Source organism: Struthio camelus, chromosome 9 (genome assembly GCF_040807025.1).
Source record: "Struthio camelus isolate bStrCam1 chromosome 9, bStrCam1.hap1, whole genome shotgun sequence".
Taxonomy (NCBI): domain Eukaryota; kingdom Metazoa; phylum Chordata; class Aves; order Struthioniformes; family Struthionidae; genus Struthio; species Struthio camelus.
The window spans coordinates 15,268,524-15,295,038 of NC_090950.1; the positions used below are offsets into that span (position 1 = coordinate 15,268,524).

A 26,515-nucleotide genomic window follows, 5' to 3' on the forward strand; every position below is an offset into this window, starting at 1 on the left:
CGCCGGGCAGGCCGGGCCGCGCGCCAAGCGCGCCGGGGCTCCGCGCGGCCGGCCCGCGGCGGGGCGCCGCCGCTGGCCGCCAGGGGGCGGGCGGGCGCGCAGGCGCGCGGCGGGCCGCGATTGGCTGCCGGCGGCGGAGTGATGCCGCCGTGAGTCCCGCCTCGCCGCGGAGGTGGGGAGGGACGGTCCCTGCGTGACTGGTCCTCGGTCCGCTCTCCCGCCGGGCGCCGCGGGCACAGTTACTTAGCGGTTGGGAGCGGGCGCTGGCGGCGGCTTTCTCTGCCTAGGAGGCTCCACCGCCGGGGTCGGGACGCGGCCGCCTTTCTGCCCCTCGCCATGTCCAAGGAGGAGAAGAAGCCCTTCCGCCAGAGCATGGCCGAGTGGCGGCAGTTCGTGTACAACCCCCGCAGCGGCGAGTTCCTGGGGCGCACGGCCAAGAGCTGGGGTAAGGGGCTGCCGCGGCGGGGTGGGGGGCGACCCGCCGGCCGGGAGGGGAGAGGGGTGGCAGCGGCCTCCTCCCCCCCCCCCCCACCGCCGCGGGGGTGCGGAGGGCCGCGGCGGCCAGGTGAGGCGGCGCGCGAGGCCGCAGCACGCGGCGGCGGCGGCGCGCGCCCTGGTAACCGTTACAACCGCCGCCGCCCGCGCGTCTAAAAATAGCCCGGGCCGTGACAGCGGGCGGGGCGGGGGGGGGGCGCGGGCGGCCCCCTGCGGCGCTGCCGGCCTCGGGGAGGGGGCCGGGGGCGCCCCCCGGAGCAGGTGGGGGCCGGTGGGGGGGGGGGGGAAGAGGGGAGTTTCTCGGAGCGCGTCCCGAGCTGACTCACCCGCCCGCCTCAGTACGCAAATGCAGCAGACGGGCCGGCAGGCTCCTCCCCGCCTTACCCGCGGAGGGACGAGCGGGGGAGGGGAGGGGAGGCCGCGGGGGGCGGCGGCGCCCGGCCCGCTCTTACCGCTCCTGCCCTGGCGTGTCCGTGCGGGCGTCCCGCTCCTCGTCGGCTCCGCCGTCTGCAGCATCGCAGGAAATCGAGAATGAATGGGAGGGAATTGCCTTTGTGCTGCTTGCCGTTAGCTGCAGGTCGGAGAAGGCAGGGAAAAAAGAAGCGAACAAGTTTGCGAGCTGCGGTTCTGGATGGTCTACAAATGGATGAACCCCGTGCGTCGTCATGTGATCCGTTCCCAGTTAGGGCTTCTGGGCTCTTATGTTTTAAAATGGAGCTTTTAAACGAAGGTCCTCTCCAATAAAGCTTGCGAAGGCAGTGTTTATTTTCCCACTTTCAGGTAGCCTTCCCTTTGCTTCTCAGAGCTGGAAACTGTTATCGTAATCTTTTACTTCCAATAAAAATATTTGGATTTTCTTGGTATGTGTTCTCCTGTTAAACGGTTACATAAATGCTTAATATTAGGATGTTTCTCCAGTCCTCATGGGACATATTTACTGACTTCAGAAAATGTTGCGTCTCCTCCCAGAACTTGGATATAGTTGGGATACTTAATAGTTGTGCTTACAAAGCCAACAAGAATCTCAGCATGGCGCAGAAGAACAAGCCAATACATCTTTGGCCTTGACACAGTCTCAATGAATACTAATGTTGAAACAGTGAGGAGGAGCCTTAAGCGGACTGTGCACGGGGTGTGCTTTCTTTGCAGTGCCAGTGTCTCCTGTCTGTCAAGCGAGGGCCCTAGCTCTGACATGAGTTCTCCTCCATTCAGATGGAAATAAGAGTTTGCAAGCTACTCTGCCGGTTGAATAGCAAAGGAGAGGAAATTTCCACTATGCTGTTGTCTAGCGGTTTTTTCTGTACAGGCAGGTTTCCTGAAGTGTGTGGGTTGGATGAATGGGTGTATGGATCACAGAAATCCTTTTGTGTCATGAATGCACAGGCACAGTGAGCACGTTACAAATTTTTGTAACTTTTAAGAAAGTAATGTTAAAACAGCTATCCCTGCTTAAACCTATCTGGTAGCATGAATCACTGAAAATGTTACTAGTCAGTAGATAACCCTTGAAATTGATATGACTAACTTAGCTGGTAATTGATTTGCTATGTTGCTTTAAAGCCAGCTTACTTGATAAAAGATGCTTTTCCATGTGAAACTATATAGAGAATTAGATAACAGTTAGAATAATTTTACTTTATCTGTTAGTTTTCTTCAGTGGTTTAGATGATTGATGTGTGGTTAATTATTTATCTTTTCCTTACCATTGACATTAAGAGATGACTACTCAACAACACTGTAGATTATCAGTGTCCTTTTGACAGGTTAAGGTCATTGGTTCTGGCTTTTCACGCTTAATACACTGTGCTTATTTGATTTATTTACCTGCATATATAAAGTAAATCATACTCTTTGACTCTTTTGGGGTGAGCCGGTTTCAGTACTCACCTGTTTTTTTCAAAAGCATATGCTTTCCTTACAAGCTTACAATTTCTTTAACTGGAGAACGTGCAGGGTTTGGTCTCACTTCTGCCCTTGCAGCAGTCATATGAGTTTAGAGCAGTCTCACTAACTGTTGTTCCTTTTATGTTGCTTGCCTCCGTTGTGAAAGGTGGAGAGGTAGAAGAGAGCTCTGGTTGCCTGTGTGCTGGGCTGTGGCATCTCTAGGGACAGCACGATAAGAAGTCAGTTGGCTCTGGTTCTTCCCTGTGTATTTCTTCCACACAGAAATAAGATAGAAGCAGTAGAGAAATTGATAAATAACTCCTTGCAGTTCCTATGTTTTGCCTGTAGCCTGAGGTTGTCTTAGGGGTTTATCTAAATTAAACTGCAAGGCAGTGGCTCTTTGAATCCGAGTGCCATGGCACTGGAATGCTCATCTTTCTCTGCCACTTCTAAACCAGGTTCTATAATAAGATCAGACACAAGCAGCTCCTGTTTTACCTTGTATTCACTTGTCATGTAACCGAGGTATGTGGCCTTTTGGAAACAGTTTGGTAAAACTCTTTACTGACTCTTGCCTTCCTTTAAGAAATGACTAGAGATTTTTACTTTACTTCTTGCAAACTGATGAGGAATGATTCAGTTTGAATCTCTGACAAATTGGTATCCAGATCTAGTAGTTTTCAAACTATTAATAGTGTCACTAAATTGGGTAATACAATAGGGAAAAAACGAGCATTATACCTTGAAACATCTGGCATAATCAAATGTATTAAAGATGTAGAGGGTATTGGAAGAAAACTCTGAATGGCTTAAGTTTGTGGTGTTCTCAGCAACACGGCATAAGTGGGGCTAATAACTCACAGAAATAAAGAGAAGGACGAGCAGTCTTGGGATTTCACGCAAGGTGTAATCAGGTAGGGCAAAGAAAAAAGAACTTGGGAGTACTGCCATGTAGGTCCTTCCCTTTTTTTTGGGGGGGGGGGGGGGAAGATTAGCATATTGCTCTACCTAAAATCGCAAGGTGCTGTGCCTCACTAGAATTACAGCAAGAACACCGAGATCATTATGAAAGTATTGTAATATGATGCTTGCTATGCACTCAGATGTGCTTTTTGAATTTTCTTGTGTAATCTGTACAACATAGACAACAAAATCTTTTAACAAAAAGTTAAAAATTGTGCAAAAAAGAAGGAAATAGACAATACACAGAGTCCAGCAATACTTGATTCACGGTCAGACTACCTGTCGTAAAGCTTGTTTAAGTTTTTATGTAAGGCCAGTCATGTCAAGGTGTTTAAGGTACAGATGACTGTCTTGGACTGCATATAGATTCGGACCTACTGAATGTTCTCTTGAATGCTTGGCTGTATGCTTCAACGCACAAATATGTGCTTGATTCAAAACAAAAACGAAAAAGCTCTCGTTTCTTAGGAAATTTCTTAGTTTCTTAGGAAACTTTCTACCGTGTCGATGGATATATACTCTTGTCAGTCTCTGTAACAAAAGATCCAGTTTTGTTTTTGCTTAGTCTTGTTTTGACTGAGTTCTTGATGGGGTGTATAGTGCTGTCAAAGTTTTAATTGCTTTTCTGATTGGATTTTTCTGCGCTTTTTATCTGCTCAAACATTGATTTGAGCAAAATTTGCTGCGATTTAGCTTCCTTCGTAGGCGATAGGAAGTTAAATATTCTGGTATCACTGTCAGTAGAAGCACTTACTCTAGAGCCAAGCTGTGAATCAGAAAGGTACACACTGTGTTATTTTGTATTGTGGCAGATGGACAGTAACATTTAAAAATTCCTGTGCAGCTGGGAATGTGACTGCAGTCAGAATCTTACTGAACTTTTTTATGATGCTGCCTATCATAAGAAAGGAATATCTGAGAAATCAGTAGAACCCTTTATTTTCCATGGCACAGGAAAAAAAGAAGGCTTTGCTTTTTCTTTTCCCTGTTGCAGGCGCCAGTAAGCTGTGATGGAACAGTGAGGGTTTGGAGTTTGTTTGTTTGATTTTTAATAATGCTTAATCGTGACACTAAGGACTGGCTTTTGTGATTCTTTGCAAGTATTGCACTTAACATTTTTGGCCCCTGGAGTGTTCAGCCATGTTAAATACAGATCCCAGGTTTGCTGTGAAATAAATTCTGCAGCATAGGACAGAGGTTTTCTTTCTTCCTGAAGTCTTCCTTTTCTCTCTCTCCCTCTTCCTAGCCCTCCAACCCTTAAAACTGGGAAAAATTGTCAAGAGAGTGAAGTTGAAACATGATTAGTGCTTATGTAATAGGAATGGTTATGTTAGTTCAAAGCAAGGAAATACGGCTGCAGATGGATCCAAAGGAATTCTTGATGTTGCTGGCATTGGTGGTAGTCGCTAGTAACAATACATATTTAAATTCCACTAGTTCAAGATACTGAAGAAGGATGATCGTGCAGGTGATAGGATTGATGCAGCATGTAATCCAACACACCATAAAGACAGCATTTCATTTTCATTGTTGCAGGTAACATTGAATAGGCGATTCCGTGTGCGTTGTGAGAGTGTTTATATATATCATCTATGTATATGTGTGTCTGTGTATACATATAAAAGCTCATGCCAGATTGACCTTCTTTTTGTCACTTTTGCCATGTAAAGTTTGAAAAAAACCTCATATTCTTTATGGAAAGCGTGGCCTGAAACTTGATACGTTGCACTTAATGTTTTCACCAGAGTCAGAAATTCTAATTTTTGTGTTAGAGAAGTGAGTGTTTTGATTCCTGGAAAGGAACGCTAACTAATCATGGTGCCAACGTGTTGGTTCAGAAACATCGGTTTTCCAGATTTGATTGTTGCTGTTCAGCGTTGTCAGGCTATGCAGGGTACTTGGTTACTGTGAATCCTGCCAAAAGAAAAAACCCAGGTATAACAGGTATGTTGTAATGCAGAGTTTTTGTCTGACAGTTTCCTTTTTGTGACAGTTTGTTTTAGAGTGAGAGACTTTAAGGGCTTGATGCAGCAAAAAGTTGTGCATGGTAATCCTTCAAACAATTGAATGAGCTGCGTGTTGGATGTGGTAGCTGTACTTTCCTTGGAGTAAATGTGGACAGTTTTCCACTGTTACTTGGGTAAGTTTAGTTTCCTGACAAGTAGTCCAGCATTATGTGAAGGTATTCTGGCAGAGCTTCTTGACAGGTTATGGCTTGTTTCCTGTGATTAGCTTAGGATAACTAATACTAATAGCCTCACAAAGAGCAGCTTACTCAGTTTGGGGCCATTGGAAGTTGCAGAGTGATTTCCCTCCCTTCCTCCCCTCTTTTATTTTTTTCATGTGCTAGAGTAGTGTTAAATGGGGCAGTTTGGTCTAGTGATCAGTGTTCTGCAGTGTACTTACCAGTTATATTAAAAAGGCTAATGATTAAAAAAATCATTGCTTTTTAGTGCTTTCCTGAACTGGAGGAAGTTAGTGGAGTTTTCAGGGCTCTGAACAGAAACAAGGTCTTTCTAGCCTTTTTGCTGCTGCATCCCTAGTAGATATGTTGCTGGGGGGGACAAAGACTCTCTAAAGGACTTTTGACCCTGTGATCTCCATCGTTAAGTCAATCACAGTGTTCAGGCATTGATTCTGATTCAGGCATTCCCTCTGTTTTCCTCTCCAGTGTTGGTGCTCCTGCTCAGGCTCGGGGATCACCAAATTTTATTATTATTATTATTAGGCAGCATCTTTCTGGAGTTCAGTGAAGAAAGTTTCCCTGACTTTTTTTGCTTTTAGGCTAATACAGAAGGTTCTTGTCTTACCTTGTCTTAAATGGCAAACTTTTTTCTGTTCCCTTGGAACTAAGATATTGATGAATGTCTCGGTCACTTAACAGAGAGCAGCCTTTTCACTTGGCTTGATGAAGGTGTATTCAAGAACTGATTAACTTCTAGGGATCAAAATGAGAGCTGAGCAAAGATTTTGTGATTATTAAAAATCACAAAATACATTGTGTATTAATTGGAGGATCACTGTCTGTTTTGGATCCAGTTAAAGCAATTGTGAACTTAGGAGTAAAGCAAATTGTTGGTGTCCAAAATGTAGGTGAAACTTCTGTTCCAATCTCTTCAGCTTCCTGATAACAGCCAAATGGCTAGAAATTTATGTACAAAGTGATTTTGCATCCTCCTCCTGTTATGTTTCTGAATGAAATAGCTTTTAAGGATGATTTTCTGTAGTTTAAGCCCCTGTGTAAGCATCTAAATTGCTAAATACCTCTGTCGCTCCCGTTCTCTTTGAAAAGATGAACGCGTTCGTGAGTCTCAAGTGATCAGTCTTGTCTTAAAACAAAATTGTGTGCTTTTGGGGGAGGGGGTAGTTTTGTATATATTCAATTAATAAAACAATTTCTGCAGACTCTTAAGTGTCTTTTATGAAGTCTTCATCCAGATAATGTAAATACTTCACCTCAAGTTGGAAGCTATCTCCAGATAAACCAAAATTTTAAAAGGTATTCTAGTAGTTCTTAGTACTAGGTATTCTCAGAAAGTCTGAAAACAAAATAAAGTAAATGTAGCAAAACATAATGCTATTAGCTTTTTAATTTTTAATGAGATAGGCTAATGTGAGTCCACGATCAAAAAGCAAATGATGCAAGAATGCTAAAACTTGGTTGAAAATTTGGTTCCTAAAATAAGCTAGCTCTCCTAAATTTTTAAAGGCTTTTAAGTGAGAGTTGTGCATCATGTTTCTGAGAATAAGGGCAGCAAGTTCCTTGAAAATCACTTCAGCTGATCTGAGTCTGTATCATCTGGAATGTGAGATTTTAAACTTTGGTGTGTCTGTTATCTTGTCTTTTCAATAAACAGCTGGTGTGATGTATGTATCCAGAGTTGCTGTGTATGCATGCGTAGTGGAAAAGGGGGCAAGGAGAGAACAGGGAAATAAATAGAAACACATCATCATGGTGTGTTTTCTGTCTGTTTTCCTAAGCAGTGGTCTCAGGAATTTGTTGCAGCTTACTGACAGAGAGGTACAGCACAGGCAAACTTATGGTAATAGACTGTTTTTTGGAGGCTATTTCCTGAGACTCTGAGGAGCTCTTCCTTAAGCAGTTGTCAAGTAAAAGCCAGTAAATTGTGTATAATTAGTGAATTCCAGGAGTGGTACTGGGTCCCTGAGGTAGATTTGTAAAGCAAGTGGATGTTTTAGGCAATGGCTTTTGGTAAGGCTGAGTAGAAGGCTTGATTTGTGTTCAGAAATATGCAACAGAAAGCATTTTCATCTTGAGAAATCACTTGTAACAGGAAGCATGTGTGAATGAATGCTGTGTGTGGAGTTGTCTCAAATAACAGGTATATTATTAAAGCACCAGTCACTCTCCACTACTTGTTCTTGATCCAGTGCAACAATTTTATCTGTTCACTCAGTTATTTATTCTTCTCCAACACCCCTTCCTTTCCTGATAAAAACATGTGAGTTTCTTAAACATTTGAAACTTTCCCTAATGGCTTGCTTAGTTGTCTTGACCAGCTTTGTCGTGTAGCCCCATGAGTGCCTTTTAGTGTTCTTCCTTAAAAATAAAGATGCCGAAATGCCAGATCTTAGTCTGTACAATTTAAAGAGCCAGAATGTATGAAACGAAGTTATTTTTGCACACAGTGTTATCCACTCTGCAATAAATGCATATGCTAGAGTTGTTTTTATTTATAACCAATTAGGAGTGAGTGGCAAGAGACTAAGAAGAACAACTCAAAGACTGTATTGCTTGTTGCCGATTTTGATTTCAAAACAGATATTAGAATCTGCTGAAAATAAAACAATAATTTTAGTTTTTCTTTACAGGTTTGATCTTACTATTCTATCTGGTATTTTATGGCTTCCTAGCAGCACTCTTCACATTCACGATGTGGGTTATGCTTCAGACATTGAGCAGTGATATTCCAAAATATCGTGACCGGATTGCTAGTCCAGGTAACTGTATTTATTTTTTCGTAAATCTGGTTCTGATTTAACAGCTAATACTTACTTGAGAACTTCTTTCAAGTATAAACTACCTGTGGGAAAGCATTGATTATTATTTCAGTTACTTAGAAATTTGAAAGCACAAATTGGTATGAGGCAAGGTACGTGGATTTATAGCATAAAATCAGTTAGTAGCTTTTTGTGCATATGTACTAAGCAGTGCTGGCTGTCTCTTAAGTCCTCTTGAGTTGAATTTTGTCGTTTATTTAGAATACGAGTTTCTCTGCATGTCAGCACAATATGTTGTTATAAAAGTGGGATTATCATTTTACAGTAGAACTGAGCAGAAGTTAAAATCAGGTTTTATTTTGCAGTGCAAAATCATGCAGTATTAGGTCAGGAGATACAATGATTAGTAAGATGAAACCTTTTTTTTTCTTTTTTCTTTTTTTTTTTTTTTGAACTCAAACCAATGTTAAGAAGCATCTTGCAACTGTATCAGTATTCAAGATGAAATGGAAGTTGCAGTTGGCCAAATGTGACAAATGTCTTTGGATTCTGAACATAATTCGGTTTTACCTGCTGTTTGGGCCGTCTCTAATAAGTGCTTTCTTAGTAGGAGGGATTTTTGAGGATTCTTATCAATTTGTTAAGCTACAGGGTGAGGGGAAATCCCTGCTTAGTAGAAAAGAGGCAGCTTTTTGGAGCATTTCCTTTGGGGTAGTCAAAGCCTTGGTAGTGTACGAAGCAGTATGAGTTCGGGGTATTAATTTTCATATTCTGGTTCTGAAATAACAGTTGTAAAGGATGTTTGTTTAAAAAAAAGTATATACCACAATTAGTTTTTAATTTATGAATTTCTAAAACATTTTTTGATTTAATGTTTGTTATTAAAGATAATTTATATGAGTAATTAAAGATAATAAAATTGCTTATCTGTGTTTTGATGTTTCTCCTTAACTGTGTCATTTTTCACTTGCAGTGAAACATGTCATGTTCCTGGCTGTAAAACTTTAATAAATTTAAAAAAAAAAATCTACACACAAAATCTGGATGGCGTAGGTCAAAGGTTTTACTCTTGTGTTAAATGTATTTGGAAATCTTGCAAGTTGATATATTTTCTAATTGATATTTGACTTGCTGTGTGCACTGGGATGTAATAGTATCAATCAAATTCAGAATAATTTTGAATTTTTTTTTTTTTTCATAATCCCCTTTTGGAATTCTAGGATACTGTAGCCTCTGTTACAATGCTAGGTGTAATCCTATGTTGGAGCTGCTAATTCTATTCCTCTCGTAGGCCCCAAATCCTGAATCCCACATGATCTGTGAATCAGTGCTTCTTAAAATAGCATTTTCTGCAGAATTTCAACCATAGTCTCTAGGCAGACTGTGATGTGCTGGAATTAGTGCAGGCCCTTCCTCTTAGGATTTGTATGTTTTTGAAGTTGCCCTAAAGCAATAAATCTCCTCAGATTAGTGTTTCATTTCTTGATGACTAGTTTACTTACTTTTGTGTGTCATATACATTCGAAAAACAACATCTAAGTCCTTCATTCAGAGTTGATCTATAGAAGGTAACAACCCCTTCCCCTCCACTCCCAACCCCTCAGTGTGTAAAACCCCTTCAGTGACTTCTCAGTCCTGTTGCAAGTTATCTTACTGAACTGGGATTCAACAAAATGTATGAGGGTCAAAAGATGACTGTGATGATGCAAAGCACTTTATAGCCAAAAACGTATAGTCACATAGGCTCGACTGGAAATAATTTAACTGCTGCTAGTGGAAAAGGGAGAATTTGTGATTTGTTGGAAATCCTACAGAAGAGGTAGAGTAAAAAATGCATAAAATTATGTATATATTTATAATCTATAAAATATTTGTCTATGATAAATTTTTAGTATATACCTTAGTTACTATTTCCCACTATGAAGTATTTGAAGTAATTTCTGCCTTTGCATGAGTGACTTAGTCATTTCTGTAGGTGAATCCCTGATAGACTTGAGCTGCTTAATTGCACTTTCTGTATGCTTTCCAAAAGCTTGCTGTGATTGAATAACTATGGTAAGGTATTAAAAATCCCATATTAAGACAACTTCTCTGACTTTCTCTTTCCACTATAGTTTTATTTTCTTCAATCTTTATTTTGTATAAAGAAGGCCTGATTTTTTTTTTTGTTTTGTAATTTTGGGAGGTAAGTTTTGTTTTCTGCCTTATACTCTTATCCACTTGTTAATCTAGTTTTAATTTGTGTTGCCAGAGGATAGGAAACTACATGGCATCCTAAGCTAATATAATTACTGGCTTCTGCAATTGCACTACTTTCCTTGTGCCAAATTTTTCATTGGCCAAACCATTTCATTGCTCTAGTCTAGAAGAAAACCAGTATGATAAAAAATATGAATGATTTTCTGCAGTCTCAGATCTTGGCTGTAATTGAAGAAGCAAGATGCACAGAGACTGAATTGTTAGCCACAGCTGCAGAGTTTTCATCCATTTGAATTAATTTATGTTAAATAAGAGTTGTCTTAAGGAAAGTAGTGTGAATAAAGCAATCGTACGCCCTTTGTTTGAACAGATTAAATATCTTCTGCAACTTATGGTGGTGTGGTGTTATTTTTTCTGCCACTTAACTTGTGATGAGTAATAGTAGTAGTAAGTATCATTGTTAGTGACAAGTCCTGATGGTGTTGGACCTTACGTATTTGCAGAGAGTATGTGTTCATTAACTCCTCACATAGCTTTCACCTGCTGCAAAAAAATTCCCTAAGATTCAGCTCTCTACCTTTCTTTGCCCCTATCCGGGGAAGGACAGTTCCTCTTCTCCATCTACAGCCCAAGCACCATGTCAATGTCTACCTCTTTTACCCTCCAACACAAAGCCAGATTTAGTATTCAGTAATCTGTGTGTCCTCATTTCTCTTGCTCGTCCTGGCTCCCTGTCTGTAGATTGTTCCTGTTCCAGTGACCCTCAGCCAGAAGTTGAACGGGCCCAGCCATAGGCCCTGAATACAGCAGACTGGGGAGCCAGTAGCACTGCTGTGTGTCACCCTGCTTGTTTTATTGTTTGGTGCCAGCTGCTTGTTGAGAATTTTCCTGCTTACCAGGGTCTGACTATACTCCCCGAGGCATACACCTTGAAAGCAATATGTGTGAAGTGGTTAATGAACTCTTGTATTTTCCATGAAACAGATGCAATCTAAACTTTACGTGGAAAAGGAGGAAAGGAATAACAAATCTCTTTTATTTTGATTGGGAAATCTTTCAAGCCGTCTTTATGCATTATAAGATTTTTAGAAAATACTTGGTTATTTATGAGTTCCTCTGAGATTAAAATGATCATCGCCACAATCAGTGTTGCCTAATGCTTTGAAGCATAACTCTAACTTGAGGTTTGTGTTTTGTTTGTTCTTTTTCTTTTTAGTTTAATCTGTTGATTATGGAAAATGCAAAGTGAATCGGTAAAATACTTCGACTGAAAGTGATTAAGCTGCTGATTTTGCTATTCCTAATCAGTTGGGTTTGGTTTGTGTATTACAGTTCTATGTTGGATTGAGTTTGTGTTAATTCATGTGGAAGAATGTCAATTTTCATAACTGTCTTTAAACACAAAACTGCTTGCAGTACTGTGAACTATAGGGATAGCATTGATATTTCTTTATAGATAGGTGCTTTTCAATTTATGAATGTGATTGTGAGTAGGTTACAGTGGGTTAGAGAAGAAGAGGAGTTTGGTCTTTTACTTGTGCATTTTCTTTTTAAGGACTCATGATTTCACCAAAGCCAGATACTGCACTGGAATTTTACTTTAACAAGAGTGACTCCCAGTCATATGCAGAATATGTTTCTACACTTAGACAATTTCTTGAAAGTAAGTTATTTAAAACTGCGCAGGTAATTCAGGAGTCTTACTGTCGAGTACATTAGTTTCCTTTTACGCATGTAGTGACTAATTGCTAAATAAAATTGTTGCAAGTTTAGGCTTGCTCTAGATTAGTCTATTCTTTTAATTACTTTATAGCACTTTTCAACAGTGGATCTCAAAGTATGCCTTACAAAAAAAGGTAAGTGTATCTACATATATTTTACAGACAGGAAACTGAGCATGAGGAACAGTGGAGTGCATAAAATAGGAAGAGTTTTAAGTCCTAATCATCTGTTCTGGTAATGTGTTGATGTAGATGCTATGAGAAGTAGGAATTTTGTGCACTAAGAGAATTCAATGTAAAATTACAGAGGCCATGTATTTGGAGTCAGCACTTATCAAGATTTAACTGATCAGTCTTTATCCAAAAGGCTTGCTACCTGAGTAGGAGATAATCCTTTAGTCTTAAGAATTTGAGTGTTTGCCTATTTAGAAACGAGGCACGCAAAGAATGAATTAATAGGATTTTATTCATCATCACCCTGATATGCAGTCGTTATAGACAGAAATATTAAAAAGTTGAAGTTAGAGAAAAGGTAACAAAGGGCAGATGGAAGGACAGCAAAATCACTTAACACACATGTTATGTATGTATGTGCCTGCATGTATACTTAATCTATAAATGTAGAAATTAAGCAAAAATATTAGTAAGTGTCACCTGTCAGAAGTTGTAAGTCAGAATTAAGATGGTTCTGTAGCGTCTCATCTTTGTGTATGCGTTGCTTTGTTAGCTACGCAAACTATACTGGAACCTACCTGGATTGAGCGCCTGTAGTTTTGGTGTTTCCTGAAAGGCTCTATGAGTAGACTTCCAGAGCTCTGAGGAGAGTTCCTAGGAGGGATGCTGCAGTTAAATGGGTTTTGGGCTCTCATATTGAGGATGAACCTTTACTCTGATTTTTTTTATTCCTCCCCTACAGCTAAGCAGACATAAAATGTATTAAATGTGAATAGATAAGCTTTTGTAACAATGTAAACTGTGTACTTTCTTTTGTTTCTAGAAAGGGCTAGCAGCTTCTAGAGCTGTAGACCTGTGAAATTAAAGAAGTGATTTGGAATATCAGTATAACATCCGTTGTACTACCTGATGCAGATGAGAGACAAGTTAATACTATCTGTTACTACTTTAAGTTTTCCTGTTTATTTATTTTAAAAAAATGTACAAAGGGAAAACGTGTTTATAGCTTAGTTTCCAGGTAAGAGCTCTGATTATTTATATTTTAGCACATTATTAGTTTAAAATTATTTACAGAACCTGTAAATAAGTAACAGTATTTAAGAGGGAAATAAGATACCTAATGCTCTGAAAATAGTCCTTTTAAAAAAAAAAAAAAAGCTTCTAAACAAGTAACAACTGTAGATTAGATGTTTATATAGGCTTCTCTATTTTTTATCTGCACGTATGCTTTACACGATTGATTTTTACAACCATTTCTATGTTTCATAGCATATGATGATTCAAAACAAGCCCAAAACATAGACTGCACACCAGGAAAGGTTTTTGATCAGAATGATGAGGCTGTTAAAAAGGCATGTCGATTTAATCTCTCTGAGCTCGGACAATGCTCTGGAAAGGAAGATAAGACTTTTGGCTATTCTAAAGGAACTCCATGTGTGCTTGTGAAAATGAATAGAGTAAGTGCATACTTAAATATAAATATATATATTTTTATATATTTTTTTTTCAGTTTTAGAGTGAGCTTTCCAGACTAGCACTGTATGAAGAATCACTGTAGAAAAAGACGGAAATATAGGTTCAGTTTGCTTCTCAAGATATGCCTGTTCCTGGAGTAGTGTAATTTACCGAAACGTGTAGCAATTCATGTGTTTCACAGAGTAACATAAAGTGAGATTTTTTTTTTTAGCATTCTAATACTTAGAAGCATTGGCCTCGATCAGTCATGTCAAGATACCTGAAAACCCTATTTTAAACAGTAGAACGCTCTTTGCTTATGGCTCTGTATAGCAGATTTCAAAACATTCTGTAGATAAAAGTATATTTTATTTCATATCTGCATTATAGAAATACAGTTAGAGTTTAATGCATTCTGTAACTTTTAAACTATGTAAGGTGATGAAAACTATACTGTATGAGTAAATATATCACTTTTCATAGATGTTATACATTACTTGATCTGCTAGCTGAATTGAGCCATTAAAGTTATATGCTTAATTTGAAATAAGAAAATACTCCTTGGTGTAGCTATTGTAACTATTTGAGCTTTAACTTAAAAATGCTTTAAATTTTCATTCTAGTCTAAAATTGTGCTTCATAAAAATGGCTCTTGACAGATTTGCTGCCTGTACGAATTCTGTCATATTAGGTGAGAAAAATTTTGAATTCAGTCTGTGAAACTGGAAGGGGGAAGAAGGTCTTCAAATATTTTTTCTTTTTCTCCTTTAGATAATTGGATTAAAGCCTGAAGGAGAACCATATATACAGTGTTCACCTAAGGTCAGTTCTGAATGCAATGAATAAGGGTGTAGTTAATTTTCCTCATGGTTAAGATGAAAAGTAAATGTAAATACTGGATCAGAACACTTACCTCACTTTCTTCATTTCTCTTAAACTTTTTAGACTCTTTTTGTTAACTTTTTTGTTTCCTGTTTTCACCTCACTGTACGTCTAGTTTAGTTTTAGTGTACTTAACTTCTTCAGCGTAGCTTTTAAAATACTCTCCTTTCATGTTTTTCCATCTTTTGTAGCTTTAAGATATATTTGAGCTACTTGACCTGCTGTAGAGTTGAGGAAAGAGCATACACATAACTTGTGCTCTTTTTTTAATTTTATTTAGTGTAAGTTGTGTTTCGTTTTTCCCATTTCATAACCTATATTTTTATTTTTCTCTCCATGCTGCAAGTGCACCTTAGACAATTTTATAAATGATGGGTAAGAGAAAGTGTGGAAACTAACGCTGTTAACTGTTCAAGTAAATGCTGTCCTCAAATCAATTATAAACAATTTATAATAACAGCAAATCTATACCTATTTATTGTGTACCAGTTGATTTAAAAACAATGTTTTCTTGACAGCTATAACAATTACTTTGATTTCTGCACATTTTTCCTAGTCTGCTTGGGGAGCAGTGAAAAACTTGGTAAGTTGCTAGCTTGAGCAAAGGACGCAGTCATGGCTCTTAGCTTGAGGTGAAGCTTCATAAAAATGCTTCATAAAAATGGAAGGCTGGGGAATTTCAGGAGATTAACTAGGCAAATATCTAGGATGAAGGCAGGTCATCCTAAGTGTTCCTATCTGTGGTAGGCATTAATTTTAATACTAGATTGTTATGTCTAATTTTACAAAATGTTCTGTTGAAGGAATGATTTGTTTCTCTAGAATAAAGCAGTTAGATTCTTTCTGTTTCTACTAGTCCTTTCTTTGTTTTTTCCGTCTCCAGTCTATTGTTTTTGTAATATGGTATTCCAGGTAGGACACAGTTTGTCTCTAGCTGAAGCATTGTTAATGATGGTTAGAATTTTTCCATCTCTGTCATCACAATTAAAGAAATAATATCTTCTAAGGTGAAATCTTGTAATGCCTTTTGTAATACTATTACTTTGACTTATTGTTTTAATCACTTTATTCCTTATATCTTTCCTTTTAGTTACTTCCTAGTCTGTACTTGTACATTCCATTCCTTGAAGTTCAGGGCTTTGAATTTTATGTTGCTGTTTTCAGCCCCCTTCTGTAATTTGTCAGATCATTTTAATGGAATCCAGTTCTCCAAATATTTTCAACTACTTATGACTGAGTGTTGTTCATTAATGAACTTTTTCTTACATCTAAGTCCTTATTGAAAACACTGAACAGAACTGGGCTGAGGAAAATCATCTTCATTTCCACCTGAAATGCCTTCTTATTCTGCGAGTGATGTGTTGAGTACTAATGCTTAAGTGATTTGTAAAATATTGATGCTAATCCCAGTTTACGATGTGTGTATCTCTTCAGTTTTCTTACGTGAATGTCCTGTGAGACAGTGCTAAAAGCTATACTAAACAAATCACAGACGCCCCTTTTTCTTATCTTCTAAGCGAAGTTCATTAGCAAAAAAAAAAAAAAAAGGTGAAAAAAGTGAATTTGGTAACTAACAACTTTGAGGGTTTTTGAGGGGAGGAGGAATTTTTGCCGTTTGAGATGTTTTTCAAATAAATTACTTGAATGTTAACTGATTGGTATATATTTTTCTGTGTCCTCTTTCTTTGAGTAAATACTGCTTTTTATATTCTCTGGGTAGAAATCTCTCTGATCTACAAAAGTGTCCTGTTTTTATTTTTAAGATTACTGCTAAAAGATCAAAGAGTTGCTTGATAGTTCTTCAGTGACGTCCAGGGAAAATTTTTATCAGGCTTTGTTACCTTGAATGCATCTATTTTATCTTAAGTCTATTCTTACTCTTGCCTGTCCTGGTTTACCCGCTTATGAAAGCGTATGTATTGGCTAGAATTCAACCTTTTCTGTAGAGACCAAAGTGAAAAATCAGCACTAGCATTTATCTTTTTTTTTTTCTTCCTATCTATGCTTCGTTTTCACAGAATTTCTCCTTCTTTCTACTTACACCCCTTACTGACTGAAAATTATTTTTTGCCACTTGAGTGTTTTTTTTTTTGTTTTGTTGTTCGGTTTTTAACTTTAAGGGCTGTGCTGTTCCTTTACGTCACCCCATGTGTCCTTGTTTCCAGTTCTGTCAGGATTTCTTTGATTCTTTACGATACTAGCATATGTAGTGGTCTCTAGCTGTCATCACTGTAGTTTCTTCAGAGTAGGAAAGTGAGTGTTGGCGATGTCAGACCCGGATCACAGCTGATTTTTGCTCCTGCACACTAGAGGAACTGATCTGCTCCAGACTTAAGGATCTGACAAGGAGAAACAACCTTAAAAGGATCATGCTTCCAAGAACTTTGACGCTCAGCGTTCTGGATACTTAGTTCTGAGATGGAAATACCTCGTTTCATGTTCATTGGAACATCTTGCAGCAGCACTCTTTCACGTTAAACCTACATTTACTGAAACACCAGTAGATTTGGTGCAAGGGAAAGCACTGCATGCATGGTTTTTTTTTTTCCTTAACTGTAGAAAGGGCAAATAATCTTAATTCCAAACTACCTGTATTTTTGCTGTTTAAGAGATGGTCTTGACTTTGTATTAGTATCTTTTTCTAAGAATGAAGAATGACTGTGTGGATAAGACTACTTTCCATGCCGTTGTCAGTGTAGCCAGCACCTAATTTACCCTGATCTTTGTGAAAGAAAGATCAAAAGCCTTACAGGATCTGTTAGCTGATACTGCTCTTTATCTTATTTCAGTTGATTTTCTTTAAACTGAGCAGTGAGCCTAAACAGATACATACAACTGATACCATTTCTTCTCAAATGATTGCAAATCAGTCTTACAATCATTTAACCTAAGTTCTTTCCTTGTGTCTTTGTACTTTATTTTAACATCTGCAAATTATTCTTTCTAAGATGCAGTCCTAATAAAGCCTCTGTGAGTGAGGTAAAAGCAGGTCTTTATCTGGCCAACTAAGGTCTGATTTGTAGATTTACTGCCTGCCATTCAGCTCGTTGTGGAAGTTGTCAGTGCTGGGCAGAAAATACGGCACAAATGATTTGGGTCTTAAAGGTCTTCAGCAAATGTAGCTTGCCTAGTTTTTAAAAAATTGTGTAGGGATATTAATGAGGCTAGCTAGCTCAAAAAAACCCCATAGCATTTGCGTGAGAGACAGCAGTTGCACGTCTGAGTGTCTCTGGTATTTTATTAATAGCCTGATGTGTACGCGTTTATGACTGCATGCATGCATTGTGTGCAACTACTCCAGAAAGCTCTATGTGTATTTATCTTTCCTGTATTATTCTGTGTTCTGATTTTTGTGACCACAATTTCAGAAATATATTTGAATAATGACTATTTTCAGCTGCATGAGCTGTAATTGAAATAGAGGATAATAGGGCAATGCATCACACTTCTGCTTAATTAAATTTGCTAACTCAAGGCCCAAAATATTTAATAAACATATACTGGAGAATAGCAACAGTTCAGACTTCAAAGGAGTGAGAAGGTGGCCTTACCCTAAACATTTTATGTTATGTTCGTAGAGGGGGAGGGGCGATTCTTGGTCTGTGGTTTACTTCTTTGCTGTTGGGTTCCCCTTCGCTCAGTTCTATTCCTGCAGTGTTTTTCTGAACTTTGTAGTGTATCTCTTTAAACTGCTAATGTTGTATATGGTACTGTAGAAACACCAAAGTTACTAATGCACTTTAAATTTGTGAAATACACTGAACAAGCAGGGATGTTCTGAAGATTATACTTAAGGTTTTGGGGGTTGTTTTTGTGGTATTTCTCTTTGTCTTGGTAACATGTTTACCGATGGCAGAAAGTTGCTTTTCAGATAGGTGTTTATGGTGCACAGAAACTCTAGCACTGTCACCGTTTTAAACGTAAATTTCCTTCTAAGTAACCTTGTTCCAATGACTGGCTGAACAAATTAGAAATGGTCAGCGTTGCAGGGAGAGAGCTAGAGTTCTTCATGAAGGGAAAATTTGGCTTCAAGCAGAGATCCATCTTTAACATAAACACAGATTTGCTGTTGCTTCACCAAAATACAGAGTCTTGCCTTGTGGATTTGGAGGATTTTAGCTTCTTTATGCTTTTATGTTAAAATGAATTATTCATTGCAATGAGTGTGTTTTCCCCCTGCCCTGTTTCCTTTGATTGGTAAGAGAAACTTAAATGCAAGCTGTCTTGACTTGACAACTAATTTACATATTACTGTTAATAATCTTCTTTACTGTAGCAAATGTGTGCAGCATGTAACTGTTTCCCAAAAATTAATCTCTTCTGGAAGCTGTTCTAATACTTTGGAGCTCAGTTACCTTTTTTTTTTTTCCCCAGGGATCTTGCGCTTTGCCATTGGGTTATAACTCTACTTCTGATATTATTTTTTTTAATGCAGGTAGATGTTAACTTTAAATTTTATTATCTCCAATCATAGGAAGAAGGCACAGTTCAGATAAATTATTTTCCTCCTGGAGGTTTGATTGACTTAATGTACTTTCCATACTATGGGAAAAGCTTGCATGTAAGTATTTCTTAATGATGGTCTTCATTTTGTAAGTATTTTGTTTCTTTTTGCATTTACTACTATCAGACTGATACTAAAGTTTGAAATTTGCAACGAGGTACCCATGAGGATTATTATATATGCAGAAGCTTCATAGTGCTTGATGAGATTAGAGATATGCTTTGCAGACAGGAGGAAATAAATTGGGCATCACTTAATGAAAAAAGGAAATAAATTGGGCATCACTTAATGAAAAAAGGCTCTGTGCCGGCAGTATTTAGAGAGTGTGCTGTTTTATTCACTGATGGTTTTTTTTTTTTTTTGAAGTACAGAGGAACACAAAAAAAATAAACTAGTTCCTCTGATTCCAGTACAGTTCCTAATGGTTAATCCTCGGGTTTTATGTTCAGGATATGAAGTTTATAATTCAGTATGGTTTTTCCACTGTTGGTTACACATCTTTTGTAGCTCTGCAGGCTTGTTTTCTATTCACTCTGTTTTGTGAAGAAGCGCTTTGAGGTAGATTTTATATATATATATATATATATATGTATATGTATGTGTGTGTGTGTGTATTTTTTTTTCTTTCCTCATCCCCCCTCCACTGAATATTCTGACCGTAAATTTTGTTTATATGTATGAAGAGCAGTTAAATTAAAAAAAAAAACTGCTTTGTGAATCCAGAATAAGTAGGGTTGAGACTCCAATTTCTTTTTTAACCTTAATTTAGTTATTTTTTCCTTTCTTGAATCAATCTATGATAACTCCATACACAAAATCCTTTCTTTCTACCAAATCTAAAATTAAATTGCCTCTTTCAGATGGAGTTATTCATTCTTAGTTAATAAACGACTTCACCACTAAGTTCACCACTAAGATAAAAATACTTTTTCATCATAAATATGTAAGGTCCATAGTAGACCACATTAGTTGTCGTTCCCCCAAGTGATTTTTCTAGTGCATTGTTAAATTGTTCATTGTTCAATTACCTTTCCAGTGTACTCTATAAGTTACTTGCAGCAGCTCATATCTTTACATAGCTTATCATAATCAGGCAGGTGTTTGTTATTCTTTAACATCTGCTTTCATGTTATTTGTCTGTAGTTCTGTCTCTTCATTTTGTTACCAAGACTTCTTGAACTCGTAAACCATTCATTTTTTTGTTTTCTGGGGTTTTTTTTCCCAATTTGAAGTGCTTCATCATTAGTATTAACTATGATTCCAGAGATTGGCATTCATCAGTCCAGCAATCAGAAAGCTCTCTTTCTATATACCTTCCAGTTTTTTATCATTGATTTGAGCCTTCTGTTCATAATTGTTTGTTGTCAACTTCTGCAGTCTGTCTATAGAGAACGTGCAAAGTGGTTGACACCATCTGCACAGTTATGTCAGTGAATACTGAAACCAGAGAAGCCTCTGTCATTTTTATGTTGAGAGGACTACATTTCAAAACAGGATGTCCTTGGGACAGCGGACGGTCGCTTATACTCTGAGAAACTCAGAGGATATGCTGTACCTTGTAAACTAGTTGTGTTCAGATGAGGTTGATCTTTGCCAGTTTTATTCTGAGGGTGTCTAGGCAGTCCAGTCTTGGGCCTGACACATCAAAAGCAATTCAGTACAACTCTTCAGGAGTTGATTTGCTTAATAAAAAGGGCCTGGAGCAGTGTTCAGGATCTGTCAACCTCCATTTCCAAAAGGTAGAGTCAGTACATAAGCTATCCCCTCTTGGGATGAAAGAATAGAGGAAGAAAGAGGGCACTGCTTCTCTAAGAAACACAAAATACAGCATCAGTAGCCCTTGAGATGTCGGGAGGTGGTCTGTACCAAAGATGGTACAAAGACCTTTGCTGACAAAATCCCTGTCTTACCTTTCCCATCAGTATAGAAGCGCTAAGTCTATGAAAGGAGAGTACTGAAGCCAGGCAAAACTCAATGCTATTCCTTACCTGACTTGTTAGCTGATTAAGATTTTTTTTTTTTTAAAGGAACTGGTATTCCTTTTTGGTGTTTCTGGTTCTGGATCCTTTCACTTTCACTCTGCTGTGTGAGATAAGGGCTGAGGTTTACTTGAGGGATTCTTGTTTATGCGAGGCTCAACTCTCATAACGTTGGTATATTGTGAAAAAGAAGGCAGCAGGAAGAGTTTTGAGAGGTTAATGTATTTGATTAGGTCTCGATACTGAATTGATTTCTTGGCTGTACCACAAATTTTCTGTGTTATATCTTTGTAGAATTGTTGAATTACTTTATTGTGTAAAAGAGTTAAGAGAATAAAACGAATCTTGCTGTTCAGGTGCTAAGGTGGGAGCCATGAAAGTACTATTATATGCAATTTTGCTGTCCAGAACAGTTGTTTGCCTTTTGCCACTCTCAGTGCAGTGAATCCAACTCCCTGACCTTAGTGATTGTTTCTTTTTTTAAAATGATCTGTACTACTTAATGAGGATGCTGAATATTCTTATCCCTTTTATATTGAGTAAAAGGCCATTTTGCTCCGATCTGTCTTCAAGACACCATAGAAATTTGTGCACCTGTTTCAAGTCTTGGAGACGAGAGGTTTCTGTGAGCGCAAGTGTAATTTTCTAATTGTCAAAAAACTTGCTTACTATCTCACACGTGGTGTTACTGTTGACTTGAGAATGTTGAGGACAACCTTGCCTAGATGCATTTTTTTCCTTCAGTTTGAAATTTATGGGGGCACAAATAAAGTCCTGCTCTAGTAGAGCCACTCAATGTAGTTCTTACCAGTCCTTCCCATTTAAAGATTTAAGTACATCTTCTTCCATGCCACCATTCTTTGTAAACCAGAATTTGAGTGTTCTGTAGTGCTTTCTTTGCTGGTGTGTGTGTGTGTGTTTTTTTTTTTTTTCTTACAGTAGAAGATAACCCTGAAAATAACAGAAGCATATTAAGGAGTCTCTGAAGTTAATGAAAAAAGCTAACCAGAAGTTTTATTCAATTAAAATTTAATGCTAACAATTGTAGAATATTGCTGCGTCATCTCTTAGTCCGCTAGCTTCTATGAATTTTATTCTTTAAAACTACCCACTTCTAAATGGGATAGGATGGAAGAGAAGCTAGTTTACTAATATTTGTCATAGCATGCTATTGGCAAAAAACAAACAAAAAACAAACAAAAAACCCAACAACACTTAAAACAGCGTATTAGAAAGGATGCATGCTATAACAGATTTTTAAAAAACAGAAGAGGCAATGTAATGGGTAGGAAAGCAGAATATAATTTCAGAGGCCATTTCACATAGATGTGTCTAGGAAATTGGAGAATAGACCCAATGCAATAGAAAGGGCTAAAAGTGTATGCCTCTTGAAAATCCTGTCTGTGACTGTTCAGTTATGTTGACTGCATCAGTTAGGAGATGGTGTGAAGAATGTATACCTGTATCTAACTTTGTTGAGGGGAAAAAAAAAAAAAAAAGAAAAGAAAAGTAGTCTTTCTTGGGTCAGACTGGACTTTGAAAGGTTGGATCTTAGTTTTTTCTGGACAGTGTTCTGATGGATTAAATGTTGATTGTTCGTGTTAATTGTTATGTTCAGATCACTTACTCTGGTATCTCAAATATTTTCCCCGTCTTTCTGTTTACTAGGCTCACTATTTACAGCCTCTAGTGGCTGTTCAACTAGCAATTAACTCCAACAGTACCAAAGAAGAAATAACAATTGAGTGTAAGATCCTGGGCTCACCTAATTTAAAAAATGAAGATGACCGTGACAAGTTTCTGGGACGAATTGCCTTCAAAGTTCAGATGACTGAATAGGAGGAGTTTAAAAAAAAAAAAAATCTCCACAAAGTAAACATTGTGTTGTCTGTTTTGTATCAGCTGGACCTGCCATTCTAGGATATGAGACCACCTTGGAGAATGTTCAGGTGGTATATGGCGTTCAGGGTAGCATAAATAATATGCTTCCAAATCGTATGTTTAAAATCCCTCAAAATAAATACCTATCATGCTTCTGCCTGCCCCATTTGAACAGTGTACAGACTATAGTTATGTCATTTTAGGGACCTGTAAATAGCTGTTTTCAGACACATAATAATGGTGATCTTTGTCCTGTTCTAAAATGTGGTTTTATCCCCCAAGTGAGTGTCTCAAGCTTGATGTGCTGTGCTATGTAAATATTGTATTGATTTAACACTGGTCTAACTGTCATATCTCAATGCTGACACAGTTATAGGGATAAATAATAAATGGTACCTGACTGACATAGTGATTTTTCTTGGAAGAGTAAAACACCTCCACGTAAATGTGTGTATGGGAGTGGGTGGGTGGATGGATGGCTGTGTGGAGATGCCTTAAATCCTAGATTGGGTGGGGTGGGAGAATTAAAATGGATTTTAAGAATGGGTATGGATTTCTGAAAGTAAGTGCTCAACTAGTACTTTCTTGTGCTTGTCACTGTGCAAGTATTGTGTACATGTAATTCTTGGTATAGAGTTTGGTATTCTAGCTGAGGAATTGAATCTTTTATTGTATTGTTAATTGCTTGCAATATGTGGAGCACAAATAAAATCTATACAATATTTTAAAACTTTCTAGTTCAGAAATCTAAATATAAGGCAATTAAAATGGTTTAGAGTCCTGGTAACAGTTGTACAACGGAGCCACTTGAAAGAAGTGGCCTTGCTATTATGGGAATAGGCTTTCATTTTCCAATAAAACAAATTCCTGAAGAAACGCTGTTTAAAAGAAAATAAGAATTGTCTTGATTAAACGTTCTTATGTTTAATTTATACGCTCTGTTTCCTTGCATCATTTTAATATGCTTGATATTTTCTTCCACTCTTTCATCTTGGATTTTCTGTGTGTTTCCTCATCTGCCCTTTAGAAAATTGCCCTTACCAACTGCCTTATAGAAATCCTAGACTATTGAGTTGGAGTATATATTCTGTTACAGGTATCGTGGCCTAGATTTGTTGTTACTTACCTTATGCCTCGTTCTTATAGTGTTTTTCAATACTCCGTTTAGACAAAAGAGGTGGATAATTAAGTTGAATATCAGTTCTGAAGTCTTAATGCCCTGCCTTGAAAATGTCTGAGGCCGATGTAAGCTGCGTTAGTGCAAAGTTTTTTATAAGCACCTATGCAAACGCACACGTGTGCAAGGCTGGATGAAGCTACTTTCAGTGGGACTTAAGCAGTGTGTTGATTTTCATTAAAAATTGATCAGTTCTGATCTGATGTAATTTAGCATGCCTTTTTGTTGTCTGCAACGAAAGAGTTGTTCTGTGTTCCTCACAAATATGCGGTGGGTACTTTTGTAATGATAGCATGCATAATACTGTGTAGGAATGCTCTTACCAAATCCAGTTACTGATGTTTAAATCTTGCAGTTTTAGAGCTGGGATACGTGGGTTCTTGAAGATATGACTAATCTCTGTAACATTACAGCCTTAAAATATTTTAATAGTTGTGAGGGAACTTGAAGTGTAGAGGTTACTTCTGAAAATAAAGAGTACCAGCTTCATAAAAAAAAGTCATTTCAGATTTGAATTCACTTAGGAATGGTAAGTTCTGGAGAGATGCTCAGTTTTAAAAAGAGCTGCTGCTTACAGTATCTCTTTTTCTACTTGTCTATGTAGAAAAAGCGTGAAATGGCAATTCTTCACTAGTATTTTCTGGACTGTTGGAACTTGGCAAACTTGTGCTCTCCCTAGATTTTGTGTAAGTTTCTTTTATTCAGTCACATAAAGATGATCCTTTGGAAACAAAACTTTGAAAGGGTTCAGCTATCAAAATTAGCGTGTAAAGTATATGTGAGTAATGAGATATGTGTTAAGAGAAACTATTTAAGGAATCAAACTCTGAAGTATTTCCTCGTTTTTATTTCTCTGTCTTCAGAATTTGAGCAAATAGCCTGTTTAATAAAGCAGGTATATTAGGGCACGGTATGATTATTCATTTTCTTCATGTGAAATTTTCAGTAAAAGTTCCTTGGGTTTAATTATAAATCATCTTTAAAGATTTAAAATTATATTAAAGTTTTTACTAAAAACCTGAGATGTTTAACTTTCATACTAGTAAATACTTATTTGTCTTACTGGGTGACTTTTTAGAGTCTTCAGGTTCGGAACGACGACTTCTAAATATTGCGGAGTTGCCAGTCATTGAAGCCACCTTTTGTGCCACCATGAAAATCTGCCTATATTCAATTCAGTTGAGATATCCTCTTCTCTTTGCCGTGCCCTGTTCCCACCACCCCACGCACACCCCAACAGGGGTAAAGGGGAAGCTCAGCAGAAGATTGTTAGACAAGAAAATTACCCAACGGTTTTATTTACAGTGATTATGCTGCAGATCAGATGATCTCAGGAGGACTCAGATAGATGACATGTAGTACTGACTTGCAATTATTTCTTGCTGGGGAATATGCTGCTTCTAGGACACTAGTAATTGGAAAGAAATCCATCCTTTCCTTTTGTACTGAGTGTCTCTGGTAGTTCCAAAGCAGTACTGAGATGGAGAAAGAATCTGGATGCAAATGAACGTAGAGGAAGATTTGTAGGTTAATGGTATTAGGTTTTGCTGTTGTTGTTTTTAATCCTCTTTCTTTCATGTTTGATGCCTTTAGCCAAGAGTTTTAGAAAGAAAATAGACGTCTCTGCATCAACCCCTATTGACTGTTTTCCTGTGTTTTAAGTGCAGTCTTCTCAGAGCCCGGTACTGAACCTGGATTTTCTCCTGTTTCAGGTTCTCTTCTCCCCCACTATGAAGCTTATTCAGCATAACTTTTGGATAATGTGCGACAAATAAAGCTTGCAGTCACTTTTTTTTTTCCCTTTTAAAAGTTTCTCGTAGTTAACTATATGGAGAGCATACTTTGTTTTTTTTATAAAACGAGATGGGTCTCCTGTGCTGGAAAAAAGTCTTAAATGCGTAATTTAAGGTATAGCTGGAAAAAAAAATAGATTTAGATATTAAGGATATGAGACAGGTTTGAGCATTCATTTCCGAAACCTCATAATGCTTGAAACTTTGATCCTAAGTTTATCCTTTTGCACTTAGAGCCTTGATTTAGCAAGTGAAACATTTTATCTCTTTGCTAGTTTTTTTAAATCTGCTACATGACTCAAAGTGATTTAAACAATTGCAAATGTTACGTGTTTGGATGCTTGATACTGATTTTTTTTAATGATAACTAAATTCATAGACTTTGCAGAAGTATGAGCATCATTTCAATTAACATTATTTGCCCACCTATTTGAAAATACTAGACT

The 26,515-nt window shown here is 37.9% G+C and overlaps 1 protein-coding gene across 1 annotated transcript; it reads left to right on the plus strand.

The window, feature by feature from the left end:
• The first annotated feature begins 100 nt into the window (after positions 1 to 100).
• On the plus strand, positions 101 to 24,031 carry ATP1B3 (ATPase Na+/K+ transporting subunit beta 3). Its single transcript, XM_068954600.1, has 7 exons — positions 101 to 445; positions 8,176 to 8,304; positions 12,059 to 12,166; positions 13,668 to 13,855; positions 14,625 to 14,675; positions 19,210 to 19,296; positions 22,887 to 24,031. The coding sequence occupies exons 1-7, from the start codon at positions 337 to 339 to the stop codon at positions 23,055 to 23,057; spliced, it is 843 nt and encodes a 280-aa protein (XP_068810701.1). The 5' UTR covers positions 101 to 336; the 3' UTR covers positions 23,058 to 24,031.
• Positions 24,032 to 26,515: the final 2,484 nt, after the last annotated feature.

Excerpts from the sequence above, each read along its gene's own strand:
- ATP1B3 (XM_068954600.1), top strand. The coding sequence starts at position 337 with ATGTCCAAGGAGGAGAAGAAGCCCTTCCGCCAGAGCATGGCCGAGTGG. Across the intron at positions 8,305-12,058 it reads TGACCGGATTGCTAGTCCAG|GACTCATGATTTCACCAAAG; the intron begins GTAACTGTATTT and ends TTTCTTTTTAAG. Across the intron at positions 14,676-19,209 it reads ATATACAGTGTTCACCTAAG|GAAGAAGGCACAGTTCAGAT; the intron begins GTCAGTTCTGAA and ends CTCCAATCATAG.